Raw genomic sequence first — 13,235 nt, 5'->3', positions numbered from 1 at the left:
CACCAAATTATATCCTATCACCTCAGATTCAAATGATTGTAGCCTTACTAGTTTTCAGAACAACCTTTCAATATCTCTTACATGGTGTCCACTCCAGTGTCCCAAGGGCACCCCCAGTATGACAGTCCACTTTGACGCTCTGTGCTTCCTTCCCCCACTACCCATGGTATGCTGTTCATCTCCTATTGATTCCTAATAGCTTCTGAGCATGCTCAAGGCTGACATCATTCATCTCTGCATTTACAGGAATGAAAAGAGCACTAAGTAAACCACAGTGACCAATATATGTTGTCTGGATATTACAATCTGATTCAGAGAACTCTGACAGAACTGGAGGTATAAAATACCATGTGACTGAGTACCTGTCGACTGCCTGGGGCACCTTTCTGGCTCTCAGAAATACACTTGCACAGTTCCAGTATCTCTGAGCTCTACAGAAGCTCATCTAACAGAAGTACTTGAAAGGGGACCATGAGATTTAGCAAGAGGAGGGCAAAAGGGTGGAGCAAAGACATACCAGGCCTACAGTGTGAGACAGAACTTCAAAAGGAGAAAGGAAACTAGTTTCTGCAGCTTCCACTTGCTTTTCATAATCCACCACAGATGCTGAACTCTGCATTCAATATTTAATGCTAGAAATTAAACATTCTCTAGTAATTTAATCTTTAGTACAAAGAAGTCAATATCAGATCTCTCTTTAGCCTCAACGCAGTATCCCAGAAGACTCTTTTTCAGCATGCAGTGTCTTCTCCCTGGCCACCCTTCACCATAATGAAGAAAGCAAGTGAACTATTTTCTATACTCACATGCACCTCATTGGGGAACGCTGTATATGACTGTCAGGTCACTATGATGACTGGTGTAGGGCATAATAAAAACAGATTGCTGAGCAAAGAAAATCAGGTACACAGAGTACCAGGCCAAATGAGCATGTTCTCACTGAGTTTATCCTCATGGGACATGCTGGGCTTTCCCTGTACCTTCTCAATGGATCCTAACGACTTGCAGGGAGCTGGTGGAGACTCTCAGCTGGCACACAGAACTTGTTATGATCCATCCTTATCTGTACATGTAGTAACAGTTTGTGGCCACAGGCATTCTCTCAAAGAAGAGAGTAGCCACCTGAGACAATGGATATGGCAAGCCATGTCCTTGTGAAGAAGAACCAGGATTAAGGTCTTTGACAGAAGACCCTTTTCTTCAACAGGATCATCTCTGTAGTCAGGCCAGGCTTTCACTATCTCTGTAAAGGCTGAATCCTTAAGACCTGGATAGCAGAGTCCAGGAATAAGTAGGAAAATTTTCCCCACTCACAAATAGGAGTAGTAACTTAGTTTTTCTTAGTATTGCTTTTTTTCTTTTCCTTTAAAAGAATACAGGGTTTCGTTGACAAACTCAAACTTATATAGTTTAAAATTATTCACTTAATTCAATTCCCTAAGGCATATTTTAGAGCTTTACAGGATGTTGGATTGGGTTGTGTCTGTTTTTTCCACATTGAAAGTTTATTGTTTGCTTGTTTTCAAGGATTTCTAGCACAAGGAAAAATAAAAAGGCAAAACCATGTAAGCATCTCTATGTCCTTAGTTTTTATTTCTTTATGGTATCAGGACCTTATGAATACTAAACATACATTTTACTACAAAGCTATACCTCAGGCCCCTTAGAATTTTCATCTTTTTAAAGGTAGACTGTTTTTCTTCTAAACTATATGCATACTCTAGAAAAAAAGATAAGCTTTTCATGATGGTAAAAACATAAACAGAAACTATCATTAATTATTAATTAATCCAAACAAAGGAACACTTTATTTAATTGGGAGTACTTTTCAGTGTTGCCAAAAATTACCTCAGAAATCTTTCACTTTTGTTGCTTTTAGTAACATGTTTGGTCTAAAATAAATGAGATTAATTAACTTCGGCAGTGGGGAGAGTAAGGAGAAGATAAAACAGGCATCACAATCTCTACATGAGACCTAGCTACCAGAGAGATCAGACTAAGTCAGAAAAATCATTTCCAAAGATTTTGTCTCAACTCCATAATGATTCTTCTTTTTCTTCCTTCAGAACCCAAAGCTCTCACTGTAATAAAAACAAAGCCCTCTTGAGAAAGAGTTCTCTATTGTGTTCTCAAAAAAGAAAAAAAAAGATGTTCTGCCTTTGTTTGTTTACAGTAAATGTTAAATGCAACTGAAGCACTTTGCTCCCGAGTTACACCCCTGGGAACAGACTTCAGCCTTCAGTAGTGAGAACGAAGCACTTGGTGCATGCTGTTAGCAGTGATGGCATTACCAGAAACGTTTCACAAGGGCAGTACAGGTTTAAAGGAAGCTACACAGACTCTGGCCTTGGTCTCACTCTCTAGTTCCGTTTGACTTTTACTGGAGTATGGAATTTCTATAGAATGTAGTTTGTCCATCCGTGGAAGGGAAATAATGAGAGCTGCAGTGATGGAATGGAAACATCAGCGACAGGGAAGGGTTAGGAGAGTTCGGTGTGCTCCGAGTACCTGAAGAATCAACTCAACAAGAATTTGTCAAGCTTGACTAATGTGTTCTGTATTCTAATAGAATGGCACCATTGTGCCCCGTGCTCAGAGTACACACAGTCCCTGCTCCTATGAAGTCTCTCACCTTCTAATGCAGAGGTGTGGGGAGGTCTTTAGAAAGGCGGTGAGAGAAAGCCTCTCTGGTACCTTGAGCCTGTGTTGGGTTATCTGGGGGAAGTGTTGGAGTGAGGCAGGAGGGTTATCTGGGGGAAGCATTCAAAGCATAGAGTATACCAAGGGCAAAGGCCTGGAGGCAGGATTCTGCTTGCAATGTTCCAAACTTGCAGGAAGGGAGTGCAGTGGAAGTTAAGTGAGAGAGAGAATGGTGGCAGTGTGAAAGTGTGTGGGGGGTGAAATGAAACCGTATACCCTGTATGCTGTAAGAGACAACAGAAAGAAACTTAAGTCTTGAATCTAAGTGAGATTGGAAGTTACTGGAGGAAAAAGGTGGTATGAGTGAACGTATGTGTGTGTGTGTGTGTGTGTGTGTGTAAAGTATATATAATATACATATATGTGTGTATATAATGTATATTTAAGCCACTGTATGCCTGCCACTACCTAGCCCTTCCCTAACCCTAACCCTAACCCTAACCCTAACCCTAACCCAGTCTCATACTGTCCTAATGTCCATTCTCTTATCTGTTATAACACTGAGGTCCCTGTCCCACTCTGTCCCAACTGTCTGCTGTTACTGAAAATGCTCCATACATCTCATGGGAAGCTTGTTTTTGCCCCTCAAAATGCACTGTCCACTCAGCTGTTCAACCATCTTCTAGCCTTCTAACATATATATATGTACATATATATATATATATATATATTTCTGAAGGCAGAACCACATCACTTTGTTCCTCAGTCCTTATCATAAGTGCTCACCACACAGTAGTCCCTGATAAACATTTGGTACCTGCATAAACAGGTGACCCAATACATCCACATAAGGTTTTCCTACCAAATCTCAAAGGACATTCCTATGGCCATTCATAGGAAATGGTAAACACTCTACCTGTAGACCCATCAAATGTTATCCCATGTGCCTAGACCTCTGCACATAAGCCAAAAGGGTGAGGTGGCAGAGTAGGATTGGATCACTCGAGGACAGAAGCCACACCATGGAGCAGAACTGAAATCCAGGAAACAAGGATGAGACGGGGGCCTTGGGGATAGGGGAGGTGACTACAAAAGGCAGGTGGGCTAAGGTAACACTGGCAGTGTCAAGAAGAACTCCTTGGTCCACGTACTTGTTTACAAGAAGTGTCTCAAGCAGTTGAAAGACTTTTAGGACACTGCAACAGGGACCTAAATATGGGCTAGGAGAGGAGAATACAAGCAAGGAGAAGACTGTGGAGCTCTACAGACTCACGTTTATGCGGATGGGGTGCGAGCTGAAAGACGCCATGGTGATGGTTCAGATAGGTGTGAAGACAATGGCGACAGTTCAGGTAGGGATAAGGGGTGGAGAAATGAGCATTTCTCTAGCTGGGCCAGAAAGGAAAGGGAGATAATTTCATTTGGGAGCATGTATGTTGTAGTTGAGGTGCCTCTGGGACATCCAGGTAGAGTCCTCTAACAGGAATTAGAAATACAATTCTAGAGATCACCAGAGAATTCCAGTTGGAGACAAAGACTTTGGGGAACCACTGAGTGGAATACAATGGTTGGTACAAAAAAACCCAATATTTTAAACAGAGCCCTATAATGGTATAGAAGATGTAAGGCCCATAGGACCAGAGATGGAGCTCCATGTCCCGTTGGGAACTCACAAAGAAAGGGACTAGACACCTGTGGATCCAAGGTGGCAGAGTAGCGACGTTTGGTTCCTTAGCATCTAGAGGTGTGCCTAGCATTGCACGGACTTAGTCTCACGTTGTCGAATACATCCAGAGTGGAGGCAAGCAACCCAAACGTTAAGGTCTTTAGCAAACAGACGGAATGAAGACAAGGGCAGCATACTGCAACCGGATTTACCTTTACAATTATAACTCAAACATTCCAGAAATCACAGATGTTCAAGTAGCACTGACCCCAACCTAGTGGCACACAGGAGAGGCTATAAATGTCATCTGCCACTGGGTTACTAAGTATCTGGTGCAGAAAGATTATAGCACAAAATCTGAGGAAAGAAAAATGGAGAGATCGCTCTCTCAGGCTGTTTCTTTCAAAGTCTTTATTGACAGCAAAGGGAGCTATGGCCAGGGAAAAGGATGCAAAGGAGTTTCTCTGAAACCTGAAAGGCCCAATCTGGGTAAGACAGGGGCAGAGGCAGGCCTGTGTGCAGGCCAGCTGTGAGAGTAAGATGGGCACAGGCTGGCACAAATGGAATCAAACTCCTAGCCCTGCCAGTTTCCTGGAGTTGCTTGCCTCCACTCTGGACTTATTCAGAGGACCCCTGAGAACGTGAGACTAAGTCCGTGCAATGCTAGGCACACCTGCAGATGCTAAGGAACCAAACTCTTCCCACTCCCCTTTCCAGTTTTAAGAGGCAGAAGATGCACTAGGTCAAAAGATGAAAAGAAGAAAAGTGTGGATGTTAGGAATTCTTCAGGAGCTAATTTTTTTAAAAAAATTATACTTTCAAAAATGAAGATGGATAGGACAGCAAGAAAGCACTGTCTATATGGTGAGATACCATCACATCTCAGACTCAACCACAACCACATCCCAGCCTGGTGCTTGCACCTGCTGTAGCTCTGGAGCTTGCCAGTGGGCAAGAAGTCACTCAGGAGCAGCACCAGCAGGCAGGCAGTCCTGCAAAGTTTCCTTTGTTCTTATTAAAACAATTAAACATCCTTTAAAGGTCAGCAGATGCACCTGTAACCCTACAGGTGAGTGAATGAGTGAAAGGAAAGCCACACCCGAAAACCTGGTGGGCGGGTCCAGACTCTTGTGGAAACAAAAGCACCACTTAAGAACGCAAGCTTGCAAGCTTGTGTTTCTCTTGTGTTGGGATCCTTTTGCCAGCTCTGGGCCCTGAATCAATAAACCTGCGGGGGTTAGCTCACTTGACTGCCAGTGTGCTATATAAGACAGCAGCAAGTGCCTGCCTACTGGAGAGGCTATCGGGGATGGGACACACCTGTCCAGGCCTGTCCCTTTTCAGCCTTTACCCAAGAAAAAGATTCAGGGAGGAAGTGGTGAGATTCACACAGTGCCATTCACAGTGAGTCCAGAGTAGCAGCCCCAAGTAGAATCGCATACCCTAGGAACGGAGGTGAAACATGAAGACAGATGTTCTACTGCTAAGTGTTTGGAGGTTATCTGACTGCTATGTGTGAAGAGTCCTTCATAATTATTTTAATCACAGCTCTGTATGGTGGCTCATGTCTGCAGTCCCAGTACTCTAAGGCAGGAGGATCTCCATGAGTGTGAGGCCAGCTTTGGCTGCAGGGGGACTTCCAGGCCAGCCTGGAGTACGGGATGAAACTGTTTAACAAATCAACCCCTCCCTCCAAATTTGAAAACAAAACAAACACAAGTAGATATTCTGTTGCTTTGTTCAAATGGAAGCATCTGGAAAACACTCCAATTCAAGTGTAAGACATCCCTATTTCTCACTGAGAAGAGAAGAGGAAGGGAGAACATGGGATCTTGCATCTGCAGCAAGCTTTAACAGGAATTCAGGCGGCTACAGGTCCAGTTGAGGAGAAGAAAAGACTTTGGTGAGCAGAGAGAGAGAGAGAGAGAGAGAGAGAGAGAGAGAGAGAGAGAGAGAGAGAGAGAGAGAGAGAGAGAGAGAGAGAGAGAGAGAATTTGCTAAACACAGACCTAAAGCTTTGAAAATGAATGCATAAAAATAATTCAAAATAAGCCAGACTCTATTGCCTGTGCATCAACATTAAAGTAACAACCAAAGAGAAGCTGGACGGAGTACCCTTCCAAAACACATTTTGTTCCAGAGACGACTTAGGTCTGATTTGCAGCTTGGTGTAATTCTGCCTTGGGAATGAGCATTTCGGATGCTGTGCAAGGCATCATGCAGAAGTCACCTGTGTTGGTTCCATTTCTATTATCCCACGTCCATGCCCCACCGCTCACTCCCCACTATGTACCAAAACAACCTATGCAAATTCCTACTCAGGGCAGTTTTTGCAAGGACAGCACTCACAGCAGCACACATCCCCAACAGAACTCCCCCAGCCAGTCGGGGAAGGGCAAATCTAGCTCCATGCTTTTGCACGGTGGTTCGTCACTAAAGGAAGCCAGGCATGCACACCACCATTCCACTCAGATTAGTGAGCCTCTCGGGATTAATAAAGCAAAAACTAAGGCCATACCAAGTGAGGACCTGACCACCTGATACTGACTTCACAAATCATCAGAGATCAATGGGTTCTGGACAGGAAAGACATTAAGAAGTGAGCAAGTTGTAATAATGGCTCCATTTGTTAGAAGACTGGGCTCTGCAGTGAAGGACCTACACTAGTGACTTTATCACTCTACAGCTCTGCTTTTGGAGGGAGGGAGGGAGGGAAGCAGGGAGAGAAGAAGGGAGGGAAGGAGGGAGGGAGGATTATTAGAGGTCGGTGAGATGGCTCAGTGGGTAAGGATGCCTGCATTCAAGGTGCTAGCTTTCAAGGCTCACAGCCTGAACTTAATCACCAGCACCTGAACCAACTCCTGCAAGTTGTCCTCCGACCTCCATCCACACGTTGTGGCAAGTGGATGCATGCATACACAAACACATAATGAATAGGAAAATAAACAAATGTAACGAAAAAAGAGACCTATTATCAACTTCATGGGCACGATGGGCATGCAGTAAAGGCTCAGTAAATGTTAGGTGCTTTTATTATAGGATGAGAAGGGGAAGAAGATTGGAAGTGAACTCCCTTAGATTGGTGGTTTTTGCTTACATGGGGGCCATTGCCAAATCTAAGCTGTGATCACCTAGCAGCTAGGAGGCACTCCATAACTATTTGATAGGTTGTCAGAAATATGCTTTTCAGAATGAGGATGTTTACCATCACCATGGCCATCATCCCTCTCATATGTTCTGTAGTGGACACCACCACCTTGGGAAGAGGCCATACTGTCCACTTGAAGAAAAAAAAAACTGCTGCTAAAAATCGACATTCTATCGGGCTTCTCGTTTGAACACAGTGAGCAACAACTATAATCACCTTAAAGCAGGAACCAATACATCTGCCCCAACATCTTTTCACTGACTTCAGAGACAGTTAAAGCCTTTACTTTAGAAGTGCATGTGAAACAAATGTTCAAAGAACACCCTGACACCCGGATCCCCGCAAAGTCGAACAAGCATCTGTCCCGGTAATACATTATTACCTCTCTGTGTTCTTTCCCACTAAAACATAAGTGCCATCACTGTCAGTAAGCCAGAAAACAAAAACAATCACAGTCGAACGACATGGCACACCAAGGCTCGATGGCCTGTGAGTCTTCAGAACTTCAAGGAAACATTGTGTTACCTTGGCAGAATGCTCCATGGTGACCACCACCTTGGTTTTGGAACTGGATACTAAATCCATAGCCCCTCCCATTCCTTTCACCATCTTCCCCTGTAAAACAGAAACAGAAAATGAGTAGACATGTAACCGTTTCCTTCCATCATAAGAGGAAATAACAGTTAACTTGCCAGAACAAGCCACCATAGGAAAAACTTTCTGACCATCACTACTCAGTACTTGAAGCTTTGGAACCTAAAATTTTGTTATTCTGTTAGCCTGTGGTTGAAGGATAAAGTTCAGAATAATTTCTAAAAGTATATTTATTATTGTTATTAAGATTGTTATTGTTATTATCATGTGTACATGTGTGAATGAGTTGCACTTGCAAGTTAAAGAACAACTCTGTTGAGCTGATTCTCTCCTTCCCACCTTGTCATAGGTTCTCAGGATCAGACTTAGCCCATCAGGCTTGTGCTGCAGATGCTTAACCTGCTAAGCCATCTTGCCATCCCCCAGGATGAATATTACAACTTCACCTAACTACTAAGTGTTACTAATACAATTTTGTTGACAATTTGTTAATAATAAGACAATCAGTGAATAAGAAATTAACATAGGAACCTTTGTAGAATTCTTACAAAAATATTTTATTGAAACCTTGACACCTATGACCTTCATTTCTTTCTTTTAGACAAGTAGTCGTTATCTCTGATTTTTCCATTACAGACACTTTCTAGAGCACATTTGGGTTTCCACAGATTCACAGCAATAGGCTAAGGCATTCTCAAGTATTGACTAAAAACGAAGGTGGTGCTGTCTGCCTGTCTTTCTAGCTTTCATCTTGTGCATGGAAAAGAGAGAACAAAAGGAAACCACATTCCAGACAAGCAAACACAGAGGCTAGAAGCTGCATTCAAAACCACCTTGCCATCACTGATCTGGCTCTACCCACCCCTTCATCTTCATTCATTATTCATTTATCAACCGCCTTTTAGGTGCCATGCACACACCAAGATTCTCCTGGATACAGAGTTTTGGAAAACACAGGTGTTTCCAAAGATGATGAAATGAATCCTCCCACAGCTCAGAGAGGATATGACTTCTAACGCTGACAGACTTTATTGATTTTAAAGCTCAGTCCTCTTCCACATTTGTCAGTAAATATTCTCCAATCATCTCAGAGCCCTAAAGAGATTACGAAGGGCAGGCACCTGGACTTAAAAAAGAACCTCAAGTTCATGAATCCAGAGACATGTTAGAGGTAAACACAGCAAGGTACTGGCAGGAATTAGATGAACAGCATGTAGGAAGGGATGAAGTAGCTGGATGCTTTGTGGCTTAGAGCCCACCACCAAGGAGATGGGAGCAGTTGGCAGCAGTAGAGGAGAGAGGTGTGTGGAGGATGCAGGATCAGTTGTGTTCAGATAGGGAAGTTGGAAACAATGCAAAATATCCATGTAGAAATGTGGAACTCGAGGTGAGAATGGGTCTCGGGCGGGGACCGCCCGCCCATCCCCCATCCCCCTTGATCTTCGGGGCCCGCTCCTGGCATCCAGAAGACCCGCCCACACAGGAAAGACATCAGCCCCTCCAAGACCCCAACCCCAGCGAGTCCAGCTTCAGGAAAGACATCAGCCCTTCCAAGACCCCAACCCCAGCGAGTCCAGCTTCAGGAAAGACATCAGCCCTTCCAAGACCCCATCCCCAGCAAGTCCAGCTTCAGGAAAGACATCAGCCCTTCCAAGACCCAAACCCCAGTGAGTACAGCTTCAGGGGACCTGCCCACACAGCAAAGAAGTCAACAATTCCAAGACCCCAACCCCAGCGCGTTCAGCTTCAGGAAAGACATCATTCCTACTAGGACCCAAACTCTGTGTCAGCATCCCCAGCTTCAGCTGCAGGAAGGAAGGAGACCAGTGGAGATGGAAAGACCCCACCAGCACCCACTGAAAGAAGAGATGGGAAGAAGACAGAATAAGAGATCACTCAGCAATAGAAACACCAACATGACCCCACCAGAATCCAGGGATCCAACACCAGCAAGACCCGAAAAGCACTACATAGACGAAGAAGAGGAGACAGACCTTAAAAATTATTTCATGAAGATGATGGAGACCCTCAAAGAAGAAACGAGGAAATCCCTTAAAGAAATAGAAGAAAAAACAAACAAAAAAATCCATGACATGGGGGAAAAATTCAAGAAATAAACAAATCTCTCAAAGAATCTAAAGAGCACCAAGAAAGAACAACCAAAAAAATTAAGGAAACAACTCAAACAGTTGAAGGATTGAAAGCTGAAATAGAAACGATAAAGAAAACATAAAATGAAGGGATGCTGGAAATAGAAAAGCTGGGTAAACGATCAGGAACTACAGATGCAAGTATCACCAATAGAATACAAGAGATAGAAGAGAGAATCTCAGGTGTTGAAGACTCATTAGAGGATATAGAGTCGTCAACCAAAGAAAATCTCAAAACCAACAAATCCTTAACACAAAATATCCAGGAAATATGGGACACAGTGAAGAAGCCAAACCTGAGAATAATAGGTATAGAAGAAGGTGAAGAAATTCAACTTAAAGGTACAGAAAACATATTCAACAAAATCATAGAAGAAAACTTCCCTAACCTAAAGAAAGATATGCCTATGAAAGTACAAGAATCTTACAGAACACCAAATAGGCTCGACCAGAAAAAGAAGTCACCTCGCCATATAATAATCAAAACATCAAACCTACAGAGTAAAGAGAAAATATTAAGAACAGCTAAAGAAAAAGGCCAAGTAACATACAAAGGCAGACCTATCCGAATTATACCTGACTTCTCAATGGAAACGATGAAAGCCAGAAGATCTTGGACAGATGTCCTACAAACGCTAAGGGAACAAGGATGCCAGCCCAGACTACTATATCCAGCAAAGCTCTCAATTACCATAGATGGAGAAAACAAAATATTCCATGACAAAGCCAGATTTAAACAATATGTATCCATGAATCCAGCTCTACAGAAAATGCTAGAAGGAAAACCTAGAGCCAAGGAAGATAACTACATTCACAAAGACACGGGCAATATATAATCCCACTTTACAAAACACCAAAAGAAAAAGGGAGGAGAAAATACACAAAATAACTTCACTAACAATAAATCAAGCACAAACAAGGATCACTAAACAATGGTCGTTAATATCCCTCAATGTCAACGGCCTCAACTTGTCTATAAAAAGACACAGACTAGCAGAATGGATACGAAGACAGAACCCTTCTTTCTGCTGCATACAAGAAACACATCTCAACAGCAAAGACAGACGTTATCTCAGAGTAAAGGGTTGGGAAAAGATCTTCCAATCAAACGGTCCCAAGAAACAAGCGGGTGTAGCAATCCTAATATCTAACAAATTAGACTTCAAATTAAAATCAATCAAAAGAGATGAAGAAGGACACTTCATATTCATCAAAGGAAAAATACATCAAGACAAAGTCTCAATTTTAAACATCTACATCCCAAATACAAAGGCACCTACATTCGTGAAAGAAACATTACCAAAGCTCAAAAAGCACATAAAATCTCACACACTAATAGTAGGAGACTTCAACACTCCGCTCTCACCACTAGACAGGACCTCCAGACAGAAACTTAACAAAGAAACAAAAGAACTAATAGAAGTTATGACCCAACTGGGTTTAACAGACATCTATAGAACATTCCACCCAAATACAAAGGGATATACCTTCTTCTCGGCACCACATGGAACCTTCTCTAAAATTGACCACATAATAGGAAACATAGCAAATCTCCACAGATACAAAAAATTGGAATAACCCCCTGCATCTTATCAGACCACCATGCATTAACATTAGAATTCAACAATAACACAAATCGCAGAAACCCTACAAACTCATGGAGATTGAACAATGCACAATTGCACCATCCCTGGGTAAAGGAACAAATAGAAAAAGAAATTAAAGACTTCCTTGATTTCAATGAGAATGAAGACACAACATACACAAACTTATGGGACACTCTGAAAGCAGTGCTGAGAGGAAAGTTTATAGCACTAAGTGCCCACATGAAAAAACTGGAGAACAGTCATACTAGAGAATTAATAGCACAGCTGAATGTTCTAGAACAAAAAGAAGCAAACTCCCTCAGGAGGAGCAGACGCCAGGAAATAATCAAACTGAGGGCTGAAATCAATCAAGTAGAAACCAGAAAAACACTGAGAAGAATCAATGAAACAAAGAGTTGGTTCTTTGAGACAATCAACAAAATAGATAAACCTCTGACCAAACTAACCAAAAGACAGAGGGAGAGCATGCTAATTAACAAAATCAGGGATGAAAAGGGGGACATAACAACAGACTCTGAGGAAATCCAGAGAATCATCAGGGCATACTTTGAAAATCTGTGCTCCACAAAATTTGAAAATTTAAAGGAAATGGACAATTTCCTGGATAGATATCACTTGCCAAAACTAAATCAAGAACAGATAAACAATCTAAACAGACCTATAACCCCTAATGAAATAGAAGCAGTCATCAAAAGTCTCCCAAATAAAAAAAGCCCAGGCCCAGATGGCTTCAGTGCAGAATTCTACCAGAAATTCAAAGAGGAGCTAATTCCAATACTTCTCAAAGTATTCCACACAATAGAAGCAGGAGGCCCACTGCCAAACTCTTTCTACGAGGCTACAATTACCTTGATACCCAAGCCACACAAAGACACAACTAAGAAAGAGAACTATAGACCAATTTCCCTCATGAATATTGATGCAAAAATACTCAATAAAATACTCGCAAACCGGATTCAAGAACACATCAGAAAAATCATCCACCATGATCAAGTAGGCTTCATCCCAGGAATGCAGGGATGGTTCAACATTAGAAAATCTATCAATGTAATCCACCATATTAACAATCTGCGAAAGAAAAACCACATGATCATCTCACTAGATGCTGAAAAAGCCTTTGACAAAATCCAGCACCCCTTTATGATAAAGGTCCTAGAGAGATCAGGGATAACAGGAATGTACCTGAATATAATAAAAGCAATATACAGTAAACCAACAGCTAACATCAAACTAAATGGAGAGAAACTCAAAGCAATTCCTCTAAAATCAGGAACAAGACAAGGCTGTCCACTCTCTCCATATCTCTTCAATATTGTACTTGAAGTTCTAGCTACAGCAATAAGACAACAAAAGGAGATAAAGGGGATACAAATAGGAAAAGAAGAAGTCAAACTTTCACTATTTGCAGATGATATGATAGTTTACATAAG

At 42.2% G+C, this 13,235-nt stretch overlaps 1 protein-coding gene across 1 annotated transcript in view; it reads right to left on the bottom strand.

Annotated features, from left to right (window-relative positions):
• The window catches only part of Oxct1 (3-oxoacid CoA-transferase 1), a 127,598-nt gene that overhangs the window by 13,859 nt on the left and 100,504 nt on the right, over positions 1-13,235 (bottom strand). Inside the window, exon 14 of the mRNA XM_040757562.1 lies at positions 7,980-8,069. Within this exon, the coding sequence (XP_040613496.1) occupies positions 7,980-8,069 (90 nt within the window). The remainder of the gene's footprint in view (positions 1-7,979; positions 8,070-13,235) is intronic.

Source organism: Mesocricetus auratus, unplaced genomic scaffold (assembly GCF_017639785.1).
Source record: "Mesocricetus auratus isolate SY011 unplaced genomic scaffold, BCM_Maur_2.0 Super-Scaffold_100015, whole genome shotgun sequence".
Lineage (NCBI taxonomy): Eukaryota > Metazoa > Chordata > Mammalia > Rodentia > Cricetidae > Mesocricetus > Mesocricetus auratus.
Note: the sequence above shows the minus strand (reverse complement) of the source record. Positions and strands in the feature narration are given on the sequence as shown.